The sequence below is a fragment of the Callorhinus ursinus genome, unplaced genomic scaffold, assembly GCF_003265705.2.
Source record: "Callorhinus ursinus isolate GAN/ISIS: 27379988/994484 unplaced genomic scaffold, GSC_fseal_2.0 scaffold4, whole genome shotgun sequence".
NCBI lineage: Eukaryota > Metazoa > Chordata > Mammalia > Carnivora > Otariidae > Callorhinus > Callorhinus ursinus.
The window spans coordinates 89,177,529-89,194,855 of NW_027397066.1; the positions used below are offsets into that span (position 1 = coordinate 89,177,529).

Genomic DNA, 17,327 nt, shown 5'->3' on the forward strand with positions numbered 1-17,327 from the left:
GAAGATAGGGATGGCTGTGGGAGAAGCAAAGTGGAGTAGAGGACACGCGTTATTTAAAATAATGTTTTGGTCACGTCAAAGTATCAGCTTTAGGCATCCTGTGGAGATGTCCTCTTGATATTTCTGATACCTCTGGATTGGATATTTTAAAAATGTTGATAATATATTAGTTTAGCAATTATTAGTAATAATTGCTACTACTGTCCCCGCAACTATATCGGGAAGTAAAAGTTCAGCAACTGGGGCTTTCTGAGGCTCTTGAAAAATCCGCTAATAGAAAAGGTAGAATTTTCCAAATGTTCCCATTCATCCTGCAGCTCTGGGAACCTGGAGCGCCCGCGTCCAATCAGCTTCCCAATCCCCATCGCCGCGAGTGGCAGGGGCTCCGATGGATTAGGTTCCCCTGCTTCTCTCGCTGGGCCACGTCTGACGTCCTGCAGGTCCTTGAAGGTACATAAATCACCTGCTTATTCATTGGCAATAATTGAGCTTCTTATTCAAATTTATGATTAAAAAAGCTTAAAAGCACATAGCTTAAAATCACGTTACTTATCCGTTCTTCATAGTTTTTTCTTTTCCCGCTAGGTAGACAAACTGCCTTCTAAAGTGGCGGACCTGTAATTCTCTTCCCGGCGCACGCGCCGGCGAACGGGAGGGGCGGACCTGTTTCCGGGTGGCGCGTGGGGCTCGAGCTCTACAGAAGCCCCTGCCGCCACAAGCATGGAGACTTTGTACCGCGTCCCGTTCTTCGTGCTCGAATGCCCCAACCTGAAGCTGAAGAAACCGCCCTGGGTGCACATGCCGTCGGCCATGACGGTGTACGCGCTGGTGGTGGTGTCGTACTTCCTCATCACCGGAGGTAACTCGGGCTGGCTCGGGCCGAGAGGCCCTGAGACGCGGAGAGCCGGCCCGCCGCGGAGGCGCGTCTGTTCCGCCGACTCTCGGCCGCCGGGGGAAGCATCTCTGTGCTCTCGATCTTTTCGGAGGGTGGAGGGAATTTCTGGAGTCTCAAGTATTAACGACTCAGAGGTTTATTTGCCCTCACGCCCTGTTCGGTATTCTGAGAGGCTGCTCTCATTGTTCTCACTGTTCTCACGCCCGCTGCCTTTCCGCACCTCTAGCGTCTTAGCCTAGGGATCCGAATCCAGTGTATCTTCCAGGCCCGTATTGTTGCTCTGTTTATTGCTTGCCGTTAAGTTTTTTGACAAAGATCCCGGAGGAGTCCAGTCTTGTCCGTTGTACTTCCATGGTTGGTCAAGAGCGTTTGGGACTTTTACTTTATCTTTGTCTATAATCCCTGGAACCTTGGAAAAGACTTGACAGCCCATAGGTTTGTTAGCTCACACCTAAGGGTCCGGTGTCGCTTTTTTGCCCCGATCAACAATAAATGTCAGTGGAATTTTCCGAATTCACGGTTTTGATAAATATTTGAGATTGGAGTTAGATTCTCAGAAGGTAAACAAAAGTTGAAGAGCAAAAGTTGAGAATTTAAAGAATTAGGAAAACAGCAGTACTTATCTGCAGAACGTCTTACCTGGTTTTTTGTTGTTTTGTTTTTTCAAATAAAAAGTCGCAAAAGGGGCGTTGTTTTGTATAGTGATGAGTTGGCAATCCAGCTAGCCTTCCAGCCACCACCCTTTGAAGCCACAGATTCAGGATTTACTCAAGACTGCTCTGTACTTTCAGATTTGGGGATGTGGAGCACTTAATTTGGAAGTTACAAAATTGAAGTTTAAACGTCAGGGACAGCAGAAGTGGCTCCGTTTTTAAGGGACTAGCCATAGACATCTTTATTTTCATGGATGTGAAAAGAATTGGTACTGAAGAGGGAAGAATCTGAAACTATGAGGGCTTGGTACTAGAATGTGACTTTGAATCTATTCCCCACTTTCGATTCAGAATCATGATAGTTAACTTGTACTCATTTAAGTAAAATACATTTTGAATATTTTTTATTTTGGTAAGATACTGTCCTAGCATTGCATTAGCATTAACATTTACTCAGCACATTAATAGGTACTGTACTGAATAAGTGAAATTTAAAATGCATGTGATTAAAAAAAAAAATAATAGAGTCTTCACCTGCTTTGATCTGCTAGTCTCGTTCTCCTAACCCTTACCCCCTTGGAGCCCAAGGCTTTGTTAGAAGCCTCACGGTTTTTCTTCTGTCCACTTATTCCCTGTTGATTGTTGCAACGGGGAGATTCTCCATTCCAACCCCAGGGGCAGATTGCAAAGGACACCTTGTAGTGGCCAAGGCCATGAGGTATCTCATACAAGGAATCGGTTTTGCCACTGGAAAGGCGTCCCTTCTAAAAACTGTGGGTGTACTTGTATCAATAAATAATATTTATTGCTGAGAAATATTAAGCAAATAATGCATTGAGCCCTTATTAAGTTCCAGGCACTAGGTACTGGGAATAATTGTCAATGAAACATAAGGATGCTGTCCTCCTGAAGCTTGTAATGTCATGGTTGAGACAGGTTAAATATCACAGAAATCTTTTTCCACTGAATTATTTGTTTCATTACAAATTACCAGAGATTCATTGAAGGGAAAGAACAAGAAGTTATGAGAAAATAATGGGAGTTGGGAACATCGTTTGTATTGGAGTGTGGTTCTTAGGGAAATGACGTGTTAGCCAAAAATCTGAAGAATTGGGGGAAAGGAAATACTGGGCAGAAGGAAAAGAATGGATAAATATGGAATCAAGAGACCAATTAGGTGGGTTTTGTAGTTGATTGAGACTAACTAGGTTGGTGGCAGCAGAGATGGAGGAAAGTATAATGAAAGATAGTTTGGAAGTGGATTCAGTAGGTCTTGATGGATTGATTGGATGTACGGATTGATTGGAGAGAATGAAGTATGAAGGAATCTTAACTTTGAGCACCTGAGTAGATGGAAGGGTCATTTTCGGAGCTTGAAGAGATGAAGGTTTTTTGGTGGGTAACGGTGAACCAGAGGTCACTTCAGGATATGTAATAGTTGGACATAGCCAACTACAATTAGTTGACTATGTCAGGTTTGCTGCTGTGAGTCTAGGATTGAGAAAAGAGGTCTCCATTGAAATTGGTTGATAACAGGTTTTTTTTGAAATCCTCTCATAAGCCAGATATTGAAGAACACAGAGAAAGTCCCTGTTCTTAGGGAGCTTACATCTAATTCTACTGGTGCTAACATTTGATAGGTATTGGCAACTGACCATCACTAATCCTTAGCACATGGACTGAAAACCCTGGGAAGGGAGGAGTTCAGTTCAGGAGAGAATGTAGAAAAAGAGGTCAGGGGCTCAAGCCCTAAGGAACTCCCAACATTTAGTGCTTTTATAGAAGAGGAGGCCCTGCTAGCGATGTAACAAGAAAACGTGGACAGGAGTGTCACAAAAGCCAATTTTCCCCCAAAGAAAATGGATTTAGTAAACTGGATTGAGTGCCACCGGGAAGCCTCCTAAGATACCTGAAAAATGTCCATTGAATTTGGCAACATGGAGATTACTGGCAACTTCAGCAAGAGTAAGATCCGTGAAGGCAGATGCCAGGTTGGAGTGCGTTGAAGAATGAAGGGTAAAGGAGGAAGGGGAGAAAAGTTTACCATTTTTTTTTTCTTTCCAGAAGGAAGTCTGACTTTTCTTCAGAAAGGGAGTATAGAAATAGGGTGTTAACTAGGAGGGTTTGGAGTCAAGGGAGAGTTGATAGAAGGAAGGAGAGGTTGAAAATATAGGCAGGAGGAGAGCTAGCCAAAGGATCCAAATCTGTGAGAAGGTGGAAGGGGATGAAGTCCTGATCATTGCAGAAGGAATCCCACATTGATAGGAGGAGGGACTCTTTCTCTCTTGTAGCTGGAAGGAAGGAGGTAAGGATGGATGCAGATGCTACTTTATAGATTCGGTGGTGGTGGAGAGATTAGGGAATTCCTGTGTGATTGCTTTGTTAGTCAAGGGTGAGGGAGACACAGTCTCACTATGCTTAAGAAAAGCTGGAAGTGAGGATGTTGGAGAATAGTAGAAAAGGTAAAGAGTAGATGTTGGCAATGGGAGATTGGGGAAACTATTAATGTTGATGGACATTAACGTTAATGATCACGAATCTCTAGTATTGCTTGTCTGCCTGTTGGTATGGTTTAGAAATGTCTCCTTATTTTATATTTAAGTGAGAAAATTTCTCTAGTTACCTCTCAGTTGATAGAAACATATCCAAGCATATGTGGAACATTTTCTTGAACTAAAATATAGCCTTAATATTAACTCTCCTTTATTGTGGAGAATTGGAGTATCTTGAGCATTAGAAACAGTTACTGAATGAATTTCTTTTATCAAATACCTGTTTTAGAGATAATATTCAAAAATATTGAGTTGAAGTTTTGAATGGTTTATCTAAAGTTTAGGAGATTAGCTGGGCTTCACTTGATTATCATAATGTATCACAGCAGTCCTGTTGAAATATAAATGAACCTTTAGAGACATGCAAACTCTAACCCTTTTTAAAAATTAGAAATCCATTCTAATCTGTACTATTGTCTTTCATATAGGAATAATTTATGATGTTATTGTTGAGCCTCCAAGTGTTGGTTCTATGACCGATGAACATGGACATCAGAGACCAGTAGCTTTCTTGGCCTACAGGTAACACTTACCTTTTTGAATGGTTTGGTGGGAAGGAAGGTTGCTTGGGTATGGATGTTTTCTAAAAATATAGTGAAACCTGTGGGTCCGTCTGCATTTAGATAATAGCTAAAATGCTAACTTCAGAGATGGCAGGAAGTGGGCAAGAATAGAAGTATGTTACTTATTTATAGGAAATAAAATATTTCACAGTGATTGACATGATCACTTATTTAAAGGAAGGTATTGGTTTAAAATACATTTTGGCTATTCTGGGGATCAGCAAACTGCGGGTACCTGTTTATTTGTAAGTCATGTTTTATTGGAACTAGACATACCAATTTGTTTATATACTATCTGTGGCTGCTTTCAAGCTGCAGGGGTATGTGTGACACAAACCATGTGGCCTGCAAGCCCAAGACATGTACTGTCTGGCCATTTAAGAAGAAAGTCTGTGGACCCCTGGATTATACTATCAAATAAAAAATAATAATTTTGGAGATTTGGGCATTCCATTTCAGTAATGAAACACCATTCCAGTGTGGTTTGGTTCATCTGAGCAGTGCTTACAGTATTGCTTTCTAAAGTCCACTTGAGAGGCACCTGGGTGGCTCAGTCAGTTAAGCATCTGCCTTCGGCTCAGGTCATCATCTCAGAGTCCTGGGATCGAGCCCCACATCGGGCTCCCTGCTCAGTGGGGAGCCTGCTTCTCCCTCTCCCTGCCACTCCCCCTGCTTGTGCTTGCTCTCTCCCCCTCTCTGTCAAATAAATAAATAAAATTTTTAAAAAATAAAATAAAATAAACTCCACCTGATAACTGTCTACCAAATATAGCTATATATTTGCATTTACACTTACTTTAATGGTATTCCTGCATAGACTATTCCTGAAAAGATTATTGTGATTCTTCGGGAGTGGGGGAAGGAGATCTTGATGGTAGGGGAACCCTTCATAGTGTTGTCATTGGGGCACTGTTTGATTTTTGAGCCTAGTGCATGTATTGTGTTTTCAGTTAAAGCAGTTAGCTAACAAAAAATACATACTTCCGTCACATATACCTATTTATAAATTATCCCTTTAACAGAGGAATTTGCTTTTTGGGGATCCATGAACTCAGAATTTTGAAAGCTCGGTATTCCCAGAAAAATCAGATATACATATATATAAAAATTTGCATATAATTCTGAGGGTTTATAGATTGCTGGAAATCCTTGTGGGGTTCGTGGAGCCCTGGGTAAAAATGCTTGCTTTTAAAATTTTCCCTTTGAAACATTATTTTTATTGATTGATTTTTAAAAAAGATTTATTTGTTTATTTTAGAGAGAACATAAACACACACGAGTGGGGGGAGGGGCAGGGGGAGAGATTCTTCAAGTAGATGCCCTGCTGAATGTGGAGCCCCACGCGGGGCTTGATTCCATGACCCACTGAGCCAAAACCAAGATGCTTAACCAAACAGATGCTTAGGCATCTGAGCCAGCTAGGGGCCCCAAGATGTTTATTAATTCTCATAAAACTTCTAGAAACATTTCTAACCAATTCAGAATTTGAAATTGATAATAGAAATTTAAATGCCATCATTTTTAAAAGCTAAACAAAAGTTATGGGTAAAGAGTTCATATACATACACTAATTGGCTTTTTAAGCTAATAAAATCTCAGCACTGATTTTACATAGACAGTTGTGTTAGTTGAGGTTTTAAAACTTTATGAATAAAAGCTCCATGAAGACACAGATTTTCGTTGTTGTATCCCCAGACCCTAGAATAGTGCTTGATACATAATAGGCTCTCAATAAATTTTGTTGATAAGAATACCCAGAAATGTGGTAAAATAGTTTTACTGGTAAGAATAAAAAATTAGCACAAAAATATTTTAGCAGAAATAGGAATTTCAATCTAAAGACAAGTATTTTATTTTTCTTGGAATTTTCACTTACTGTTTTGCTGTGGTCTTTTTCAGAGTAAATGGACAGTATATTATGGAAGGACTTGCATCCAGCTTTCTGTTTACAATGGGAGGTTTAGGTTTTATAATCCTGGACCGATCGAATGCACCAAACATTCCAAAACTCAATAGATTTCTTCTTCTATTCATTGGATTCGTCTGTGTCCTATTGAGTTTTTTCATGGCTAGAGTATTCATGAGAATGAAACTGCCGTAAGTTATTAAGTACTTTGTATAATCAGCAATTTAACTTCTGTTGCAAGGTGGTAAAATAATTACTTGGATCACGTAAAATCATGGGAGATTTAATATAACCTTCACTTAAACAGATAACAATTCTCAGAACCAAAGAAATTTGTGACTTGCTTGAGGTTATAGCTATGGTTAGTAGCAAAATTGAGATCCATAGGTCTTTCTGAGTATTATCTCCGTACTGTTATTTTACTGTAGCATCACTGACTGGAGATACTGTTTCTTTAAATTGCTTTTTGGTTAATCTATAAAATATGGGATTTCAGTAGCAATAGTGATAGTAGGGAATATTATTGCTGCTCTTTGAGTGCTGATATGAGGAAAACCCATTAAGCCTTGGACAGGGAGTTACTGCCTCTCCAAAAAGTTGGGAAAAAGGATTTCGCGCGCGCGCGCGCATGTGTGTCTGTGTGTGTGTGATGCAGCTAAATCTAGGATTTAAATTCTTAAGAGGAAGGAATTTATGTTTGCAGGCCTGATAAGAAAATTTTGTTTCAGAAAACATACAATATCTTTAAAACAAAAACAAATTGGTTTTATGGCAACTTTTATAATTCCATTTGAGATCGTTATTTGAAATGTGGACAAGTCTGATCCCATTTCCCTATATTCCGATTGCACCTATGGATGTATTAGGAACTGCAGAAACTTTGGGCAAACATACCATACAAAGATTAGCTCTTAGTAAATTCATTTTTTAGGGAATATGTTAAACATCAAGTGTCAATGATACTGATTTCTTAGAACTGATACTCCCTTATTTTATTATAAGAGACAATTAAAAGGGAATACAGGAATGTGTGTGAGTATCACAAGTTCACTTGTTCTGTGGCTTCAGCTGCCCATTGTCTCTAACACCTCTGGAGTAGAATGGGCACACTTCCCCTGGGAAGTCCGAAGTACTTAATGCTGCAATCATGTTCGCGTCTTAGCGGGGTGGGAAAAGAGAGCAGTGTTCTTGGTCAGCTGAATATCTGTGTAGCTGTATAGTTCCCTCAGACTCCTCTGCCAGTGGCTCTTGTTGCTTGGGGAAAATAGTTTTGGGGCACCTGGGTGGCTCAGTTGGTTAAGTGTCTGCCTTTGGCTCAGGTCATGATCCCAGGGTCCTGGGATTGAGTCCTGCATCGGGCTCTGCTTCTCCCTCTCCCTCTGCCCCTCCCCCTTGCTTGCTTTTTAAGATTCAAAATAGAATCTTAAAAAAAAAATAGTTTTGGCCATTGGCTGAATTGTATGAAGAATGACGTACTGCAGCATCCTCTTTTTGTTCCTCTTTTTTTTTTCTGCCCTGTTGGTAAAGGTATATTGGTATAGAAGAGGCTGAACTTTTCCATAGCAAAACAAGAAAAGAGGAGGCTCTCAGAGAGATCAAGAGGCTACTGCAAATTAAGCAAAAGAGATGGAACTTTTGTAGGCATATAGCAGAAGTGGGCTGGTTTTGCCCATAGAACGAGATTTATTTTTATTCTACCTAAGCTGCTCATTCTTCCTTATGGTTTTAGGTCCTCTCCTTAGGATGTGAGTGCTTTTCTGTTTAGCTCAGGCATTTGACGTGTAGGATAATAGAGCTATTTACTGCTTTAAAAAAAAGCTTTAGAAGGTGCTTAATTCTCTGGATTACCTCCATCTTACTGTTTCAATTATTTATGTAAATATTTGTCTTCTTGTCCCCATTTGTAGGCCAGCATCCAAGATTGCTGACTAAGTGAACAATAGGAAATAGGGTGTACTCCCTTTATATATAATCTCCCAGGTGTAAATTATATTTAGATTTAATCGAAGCAGAACAATGATCTAAACAGATAATTGCTTCTTCCTGTAAATTGTCATGCAGCTTATTTAAATTTTTAAGAGGAAGTAATTTATGATTCCTTTTTGATATGATTCCTCATCTGCACCTCCTAAAGCCTGGTTCCTGGGTGCAGAGTGGGAAGAAACGAACAAATTTTAGAAAAGAAAGGGAAGCAACAGTATTGCATTTTCTGGAATGTTTGTAGGCCCCAAACAAGATGATGAGCCATGTCTATGGGCCTACATGTTGCGCACAATAGGGCCATGGTTACTATCACCAGCAAGGAGGGGATATGTCTGTATTTTTGCACACAAATGATCTTTGATGTTCCAACATATATAAACAGTTTGATGCATAATAAGTGGAACAGCAACAACGAAAGTACATTAAAAAACACTGGTAACCAAGGGTGTTTTCAGATAAAATAAGTTGCTAGCATCTGAGATAAAGGATAGCTATGCTATATAAGATTCAGCATGATAACCTCCAGGGTTGAAGTCTTTCACAAAGAGTTTGATATCTTTAGTAAGAGGAACCTTTAAAAAGGAAAAAAACAATAGCAATGAATTGGTACTATTAGTTTTATATTTTCTTTTATGCTCTTTTAGAGACCTGAAGTCTCTCCTACAGATAAAATTTTACAAATCAAAACATGGCTTTATTTGATGCCATATCTTTTGTAGAAACATGGGCACTAAAAAAATGAGTATTTCTTGACTATTTGCATGTATGACAGTACATTTAAAGTGAAAAATCAAATTTTAGTGCCCAATATTTTTATAGTACTAGTACAGAGTTACAGAAAAACAGTTTTCATTTTGAAAATAAAATTTTTCTCATATAATTCATAAGATAATGTATGTGGGATTGTGTATGTGCGTTAGGTACCTTTTAAATGTGGACAGGTTTAAAGAAATGATGTTTGGATACTGGGTGGGAGACTCTGGTATACATTTGTGCTTGGTACTTCTGAAAAATAACGGTCATTAGATTCTCTAGAGTCTTCACTATTAGGGTAGTTTTGACCTAAAAGAATCGTAAAAATTAAGAAAATAAAAGATGGTGTGCTGTATCGTGTTGATTTCCTAAAATTAGGCAAAGTGTTTGGTGGGAGTAGAGAGATGGGTTTCCACTTCTAGGCAAGTCTGTTATAAAGCTGTATAAAATAGTCTATTGAATAGATATTATGCAACTCAGGACAAAAGGCTTGTTTTATTTTCTATTTATTTATTTTTAAATATTTAGTTATTCATTTGAGAGAGAGTGGGGGGAGGGACAGAGGGAGAGGGAAAGAGATTCTCAAGCCGACTCTATGCTGAACGTGAGCCCGACTCCCGGCGCTGGCAATTCCAAGACCCTGAGATCATGACCCGAGCTGAAACCAATGGCCAGACGCTTAACTGACTGAACCACCCAGCTGCCCCCAAAAGGCCTATTTTAGTCAGAGTGGCAAAAATTGCCTTTTTAGCAGTTTGAGCTGGTGTTTATTAAACCTGATGAGAAAAGCTAGGGAGCTCCTGCCTAAGTCCTAAGATCATAGGATTAGTTCAGAGAAAAAATTCTAAAGGAAGGGGGAATAAAAAATAAAAGTAAGAAAATAATAATTAATGTCATTTATGGACTAGGAGAATGCATATACATGATTTTTCTGTGTAATTGAAATTTAATTCTACATGTGCTAAAAAAACGTTATTTTACTCCTTTTTGACAGGCCACTTTCTGAAGTGTTTGTTTTATTGCCTCTGTGACATTGACATTTGTATTTAGCAAGTATGTATTATTTGATAGCTGTTACTTGCCGGACACTGAACATGAAGCGTAATTTTGCCTTCTTGACTCAGGGTCCTTTTACATTTAGACTTAAGTAGACACAACAGCACTTTTCAGTTTTTTAGTTGATTTCCTTAGTGTAACCTGCCATTTCTCCATATTATTATTGTATACCTATTGGCATTTTCCTTTCTTTCTTCGTCATTTTGTTGTTAATTCTGTGATTGGAGGAAATAGATAACCTAGCTGTGTGTTTGCATTTTAAGTCAGTCCTGGTTGAAGGAGAGCTTCATGCCCTGCAGGTGTGTGAGTGTCTTTTCATTTGCTTGCAGGTTTGGAGCATATTGGTTTGTAACTTTATCCTTTGAGGGGAAAGGATAATGGAAATGAAGCCCAGTAATGTAGTCATTTATTGGGGAGGCAAGATGCGGAATAAAAACCATAAGGAGGAATCACACAGTTACGTTTTCAGATTGTCGTTTGATTCATCATAAAATTCGGGCGCTTCGAAATGTTGCTTCATATTCACTTTTTGTGTTTATGAATTTTATTCCTACAGGGGCTATCTGATGGGTTAAAAAATGCCTTTTGAGAAGAAATCAGTGGATATTGGATTTGCTCCTGTTAATGAACTTTTAAAGGCTGTACCAATCCTCTGATGTGAAATATGGGAAAAGAGTGAAACAGCAGAAAAGAAGCATCTAGTGAAAAATCGGAAGCACATTAAAGCTTGAACTAGAATGCTTGGTATCAAAGAGACAAGCTTATCACAGTATTTTTTCCTGCTGGCCTATACTGATGTACCAACGATGTTAAGTAACATTTTCTTCTTAGTTTTTCATTTCTTAAAGAAAATATACTCCATTTCTACAACTATAGTATTGAATAAAGTGATTATTTTTTACAGCCCCCTTAACATTTTTTGGAGATGACATTTCCAACTTTGAAAAATTAATGTAAAAAAATCAGGAAGCAAGATCCCCAAAGCTGAGAACTCTGGACAGATGATCAGCTTTACCTGTGGTGCTTTGCCTTTAAACAGAGTGTGTGACAGTACATTATTCAGATATGTATGCAAGACTGTTTTTGTGCACAATAAGCTGTATGAAAGGAGCAGAAATAAATAATTTTTCTAATTAGTAACTTTATTTGTGTTTTATGAGACTGATGTGCCGCCCACAGCGCCAAGAAGACCACTTATGTATGTGATTTATTTTTTTAAAGATTTTATGTATGTATGTATGTACGTATTTGACAGAGAGCGAGCCAGCAAGAGAGGGAACACAAGCAGAGGGAGTGGGAGAGGGAGAAACAGGCTTCCCGCGGAGCAGGGAGCCCGACGCGGGGCTCGATCCCAGGACGCTGGGATCATGACCTTAGTGGAAGGCAGATACTTAACTGACTGAGCCACCCAGACGCCCCTATGTACGTGATTTAATTAACTGATGGTATGAACTTTTTGGTCCATAATTATTCATTCTTGTGACTCTCTGAAGCTACCCTTAGTAGGTCTGAGGTCTCAAAATGTAGTTGACAGGTTGTCTTGTGAGGTTGCAATTCTGTATCCCTATAAATATTCGAGCAGGGGCTGCATATGTATATATATGTTGTAAATGTGGTTGTATGAGATGAAAACTCCCTTCAGGCATTCATTTTCAGTAATTAACACAATTTTGAGCACATCTAAAAACATCTCTATACCAGTCGGGTCTTGCCCTTTTTCTAGGCAGGCCTTTTGGTTCTCCCTAACTGGCTGTGAACGTCACTTCTCTAGTGGCTCCATTACTTCTTATCCCAAGATCTCTAAGTTTACAGGAAAATTCTCTCTCAGGCGATTTTTTTCTAATTCCAAGGCTGATTTATATGTAGCCATTAAGTTAAAAGATTCATTTATTCAAAAAGTTTTAAGTACTTACTGTATGCCAACGGGCCCTGAGGACTATAGGGGTGAATAAGACAGATAAAGACTCTGTATTCATAGAGCTTATATTCTTGTAGGGAAGCCAGGTAAACAAAAGATAGAAAATGATTGTGAAATGTCAGATACTGATAAATGCCAAAAACAAAAATTAACGAAGTTACTGGTCTGTACCAAAGTGATGAGAGATGTGGGGAGAGGAGGTGGTTCTACCTCAAGGCTCAGAAAAAGGAAAACAAGACCTGCATTTACTCACCAACTTTAAAGGCTTGATTTAACTTTAGTTGTATTTTCTGTTTGACCGTATTTTAAAACCTTGGTTAAACCAGACGGACAGAAGATTTAACAGGCGTTAGGCCTTTTCCTCAACGACTGAGTAGTGAACAGTTCCTGTTAAACACCACAAGATGGCGCTATTGAAGTTTGGTGTGTTTTTGTCTCTGCTCCCTTTATTTAAGGTTTTGTTTTTGTTTTTATCATAAAATAAATGTATCTTTGCTGAATACAATGAAATATATTTAAATAACTGCTGATAAAATTGCAAGGTTTTCTGTAAAGAAAAAAATCATTGTGTCTTGTACTGAACTTAAAATGCTTTTAGGATACAAATTAAAATGGCCCAGGCTGAAGGAAAGCCTTTCAAGTATTAGTATTAACATCGGCAGAAGTTAAGTGAATGAGAAAGAGACTATACTGATAGGCTAGATTGGAAACAAACTAGTCTGATTTTACTCCAGGATTCCCCAGGAGTTGATGCTAACGTGGAGTGAGAAGTGCAAAATGGTCCAGTGAGGGGTAAAGCAGACATGCAAGGCTAACCAGGGGATGTTGCCATTCGGTGATGCGGAGCTGACAAAGTAGTTGTCAGTCCCATGGGAAACTCCAGAGAAGAGACTGCCTGTTGGAGCAGTTGGGTGGAAATGGCTAGCCCCTGGTATCACTGCCGGGTCTTTGGCCTGAGGCCACCTCGAGATGAGCAGGATCGTGGCCAGAAAGCTGAGGTGTGAACCCTGACAAAGCCAACAACTGGAGGCTGCCACCTAGCCCCATGCCTTGCAGTTGGCAGTGAGTCGGTCAAAGGGATCTGAGTGGCACACCTCTGCCACAGATTCATAAAACATCATAGGATTAAAATGAGAAGAAATCCTGTATATCTAGATAGTAAAAGAAATTGTACTCTGATTGTCAGTACTTGAATTGGGAAGTGTGAGGTGACTTAGGTTCTTAGTAAATGGTGCATACCTGAAATGTAGAGCTGGAATAAAGATTGTTTTCCCATTTTGCTAGTAAGTAAATTGAGATTCATTTGCTGCAGTGCTTGCCTCCACATAGCAGACCACTTGTTTCCATTATGTGCTGCTATCTTCTGATACAGAAGGTCGGTCTTTGAACATAGTAATAAGTCTACATTTGTTGATAAAAGACATAATGCCAGATGCTGGATTAGGTCAATGAGAGGTTATATCAAAAATGAGGGGTTATATAAAAAATACAAACCCTTGTTAATGTGGAATTTATAATCTAGTGAGTATATACAAATTGGCCAATCCTCTCTGCTTATAGGAGCACACGGGAGGAGCACCTAAACCCAGCTTTGGGATGAGGAAAGGCTTAATTTGTTGGAACGGTGGGCCTAAAAGTTTGAAATACAAATACACTTTTCCCAAAGCTGCTTTGTTTTTCCGTGTTTTGCTTAATGTACAATATACGACTTATGTGCTGAGACTCTTAATTGCAGTGAGAGAAAGCGAGGCTGTCTGAAGAAAGGGTAATTTATCAGGACACTAGAGTGTCATGACACTCAAGGTAGGGATGCTGCTGGGCATTAGGAGTGCCAGAATTGAGGAGATACTAGTATAAGGACTCGTGTTTATTTCTGACATATTCTATGATCTGTCTGCTCCATGCTTTTCTCTATATACAACTGGTCACTTCTATTCCTCTAGGAGAGAGTGGTGGGAATCATTCCTGTCAACCTAGCTTGATCCTTACACTTGACAGCTTCAGCCACTCTAGAGGACATTTACAGTGATCTTTTTAAAGGCGTCTCTTTCAATGGAAACCCGACCTTTTCCCTCATCTTTGGCCAGCCCTTCCTGCCCCAGCTGCACCCAGTTGACTAGCTGCCTCTTTGCAAGGTTATCCAAAGTCCAGTTGTTATTAAATTAATGGAGTTTAGTTCATATAATTTGTCATAAATTATGTGAGACAATTCAAGTCCTAATTTCATTGTTCATGATGAGATGTCCTCTAGCTTCTGTTGAACCTGCCAGTGATGGAAATCTTTTTATCTCTCAAGGCAGCCCATTCCATTTTCAGATCTTTCTCTCTCCCCCCCTATTTTTTCAGTGAGGGGGAGCGAGAGAGAAGGGGGCATGAGGAGGGGCAGAGGGAGAGAGAGAATCTTAAGCAGGTTCCATGCCTAGCGCATGAGCCCCGGGGTGGGACTCAATCCACAACCTGAGATCATGACCTGAGCTACATCAAGAGTTGGGTGCTTAACCGACTGAGCCACCGTCAGATCTCTTTGTCTTTTAAAAAGCTATTTTCTGGTTGCTTTAGTTTGTTGGTTTCAGGTCCACTGCTTGTGTCTGTATCTAGGCATATCTAACTGTACTGTAATGACAGCCAACAGTTCAAATATTGAAACTCGTAGGAGCCTCCATTTTTTCAGGCCTACTGTTACTAGCTTTTCAGGCTCAGAAACGTGGGGTCTAGTTCCTTTGGGATCATTCTTCTCTCACTGCACTCTAGGTTGTTTATATTCCTTTAAAAATAAGTTCCCTGAAAGATTATGTGTTCTTAGATTGACACAGCCATTTTGGTGGCTACCTACTTCTCATAAGCTTTGTTAATTATCAGGGTTTCCACGATAGTTACAATGGATCTCGTGGACGATACCACGAGTTATCAGGAGCTCAGAAGGGGGGGTCAAGTCAGATTTGGATTCCTATTTCAGCTCTGCCAATTACCAGCTGTGTCACCATGGCCAAGTTACCCAGATTCTCTGAGCTGAGCCTCATCTTCTTAGTAAAATAAAGATAGCAATACCCACCTTATAGGAATGTTCTGAGAATTAAATGAGATAATGCACAGCCTCTGGAACCTGTCAGGTGCTCTAGATGCTCCAGCTATGTTAGGTCTGTACTTATCTTTAGTTATTTTCCCTTCACACCCTGTAGTTTTATTTAATGCATGATTATGCATTCTCCCCCCTGGGGATAGGAGTGGTGGATATGTGCACACATAGGCATGTGTGAGCACTATAATTGAAGCATGGAATGTCTGCTTTTTACGTCCATTCAAAAAAGTATTTTTACGACTTACGTTGTATCCATCGCAGGGTGGAAACAGTTCCACCCGGCAGACAGCATGACGCCACCATCTACTGAAGGCCAAGGAGCTGCCTTTGGTTAATAGATGGTGTTGCCTTTTCATAAAGTCCATTTCTTCAGATGCCTCCTGATGAGGATGAACCTTCACATGTGCCATTAAGTGCTTATGTTGGCCATCGTCCCACCTCAGAAAACGAGTTTTCTCTTGACAGCAGAGGGTGGGCGCCAGTCTAAACACAGAGCACTCAAGGTCTGACCCGGTTCATAGGTTGGAACAACTGTAATTCGGAGTCCTCTGGACTGTGGTACTATTTTAACTGAGATGACAGGAAATTATCTAACAATTTTAAGCCCAGAGAGCACATGCTGTACTGTATCTTTTCACGTAACACTTTGTAGAACATATTTCATCTTTTCACGGTGCCCTCACATCTGCTATCTCATGTAAGTAGTAATGAGGTCCGCCAACTATCTTCTGGGTCTCTTAGTTCATAAGAAGAATTAGGCTGAGTCAGCAAGAGGAGGTAATGTGCGGGGCATTCGATCCATAGTATTTCCAATCCTTACAACAGTTCAGTCTAGTAAATAGTGCATCTCCATTTCACAGGGATCAGCTGGGATGGAACTAAAGTGTGCCTAGCTCTAAATTTCATGTACTTTCTACTAGGACATCATCCTATATTTTAATTCGTCATTTTAAAAGTCAGTGTCTCCCCTGATGGTGGAGGTCAGGGTGATAGTTGCCTTGAGAAGTGGGATAGTGACCAGAGGGGAGATGGGGGGCACTGCCTGGGTTGCTAATGTTATTTCTTGATCTGGGCCCCATGTCGTAGGGAGTATACACTTTGGGAAAATGAATTGAGCTGTACGCCTAGGATCTGTGTCCTTTATGAATGTTACATTTCAATAAGTTTTTTTTTAAGATTTTATTTATTTATTTGACAGACAGAGAGACAGCGAGAGAGGGAACAGAAGCAGGGAGAGTGGGAGAGGGAGAAGCAAGCTTCCCGCGGAGCAGGGAGCCCAATGCGGGGCTCGATTCTGGAACCCCAGGATCATGACCTGAGCCGAAGGCAGACACTCAACAACTGAGCCACCCAGGAGCCCCTCAATAAAAAGGTTTTTTGAATCCAGCTTTTCTTTTGAAAGCGAGCTCTTTACTTATCCCCGGAATCTAACACTGTGCTTATTTGTTGCAGTGAACAAATTTAGCTCATGTGCATTTTGCTCATTTATTGTGGGTAAGTGAGTGCTAAATACACAGAATCAAGGGAAATTATTGCTTCTAAGAGTGCTGCTCAATCTTTTGGGTCATAGGCCAGTTGAGGATCGTATTAAAATTATAATAAAAAGTAATAATCAAAGCATATACATTCTGTATCAGGCACTGTGCCAAAATCTTTATATGGTTTTATTTTACCTGCACCACACACTGTGAGGTGGGCATTATTATTCTCATTTTATAGATATGGGAATCAAATCTCAGAGACAAAAGCAACTTGACCAAGATCACACACTAGTGATCTAGGAATATTTAATCCAAGAGTCAAACCCAAGTTTTCCTGCCTCCCCAATCCATCCCCTTATCTGCTGTACACTGCTTATCTCTAGATACTCTTGCCAAAAGAATGGACTCTTCCCTCTCTCGCACCCCCTCCAATACACACACGCACGCACACACACTTCCCTCTCTCACACCCCCTCCAATACACTCAC

General features: G+C 40.0%; 1 protein-coding gene across 2 annotated transcripts; it reads left to right on the forward strand.

Annotated features, from left to right (window-relative positions):
• The first annotated feature begins 641 nt into the window (after nucleotides 1-641).
• OSTC (oligosaccharyltransferase complex non-catalytic subunit) lies at nucleotides 642-11,501 on the forward strand. Of its 2 annotated transcripts, XM_025873695.2 has the most exons (4): nucleotides 645-859; nucleotides 4,529-4,622; nucleotides 6,563-6,760; nucleotides 10,918-11,501. In XM_025873695.2, exons 1-4 carry the CDS (start codon nucleotides 721-723, stop codon nucleotides 10,934-10,936), a joined length of 450 nt encoding a protein of 149 aa, XP_025729480.1. In that variant the 5' UTR covers nucleotides 645-720; the 3' UTR covers nucleotides 10,937-11,501. The 2 variants fall into 2 exon arrangements, with proteins under 2 accessions (XP_025729481.1, XP_025729480.1); XM_025873696.2 differs by lacking the exon at nucleotides 6,563-6,760 and having other exon boundaries at nucleotides 642-859.
• Nucleotides 11,502-17,327: the final 5,826 nt, after the last annotated feature.

Coding starts and splice junctions, on each gene's coding strand:
- OSTC (XM_025873695.2), top strand. CDS start 721: ATGGAGACTTTGTACCGCGTCCCGTTCTTCGTGCTCGAATGCCCCAAC. Junction 860..4,528: donor GTACTTCCTCATCACCGGAG/GTAACTCGGGCT, acceptor TCTTTCATATAG/GAATAATTTATGATGTTATT. Junction 4,623..6,562: donor GTAGCTTTCTTGGCCTACAG/GTAACACTTACC, acceptor GGTCTTTTTCAG/AGTAAATGGACAGTATATTA.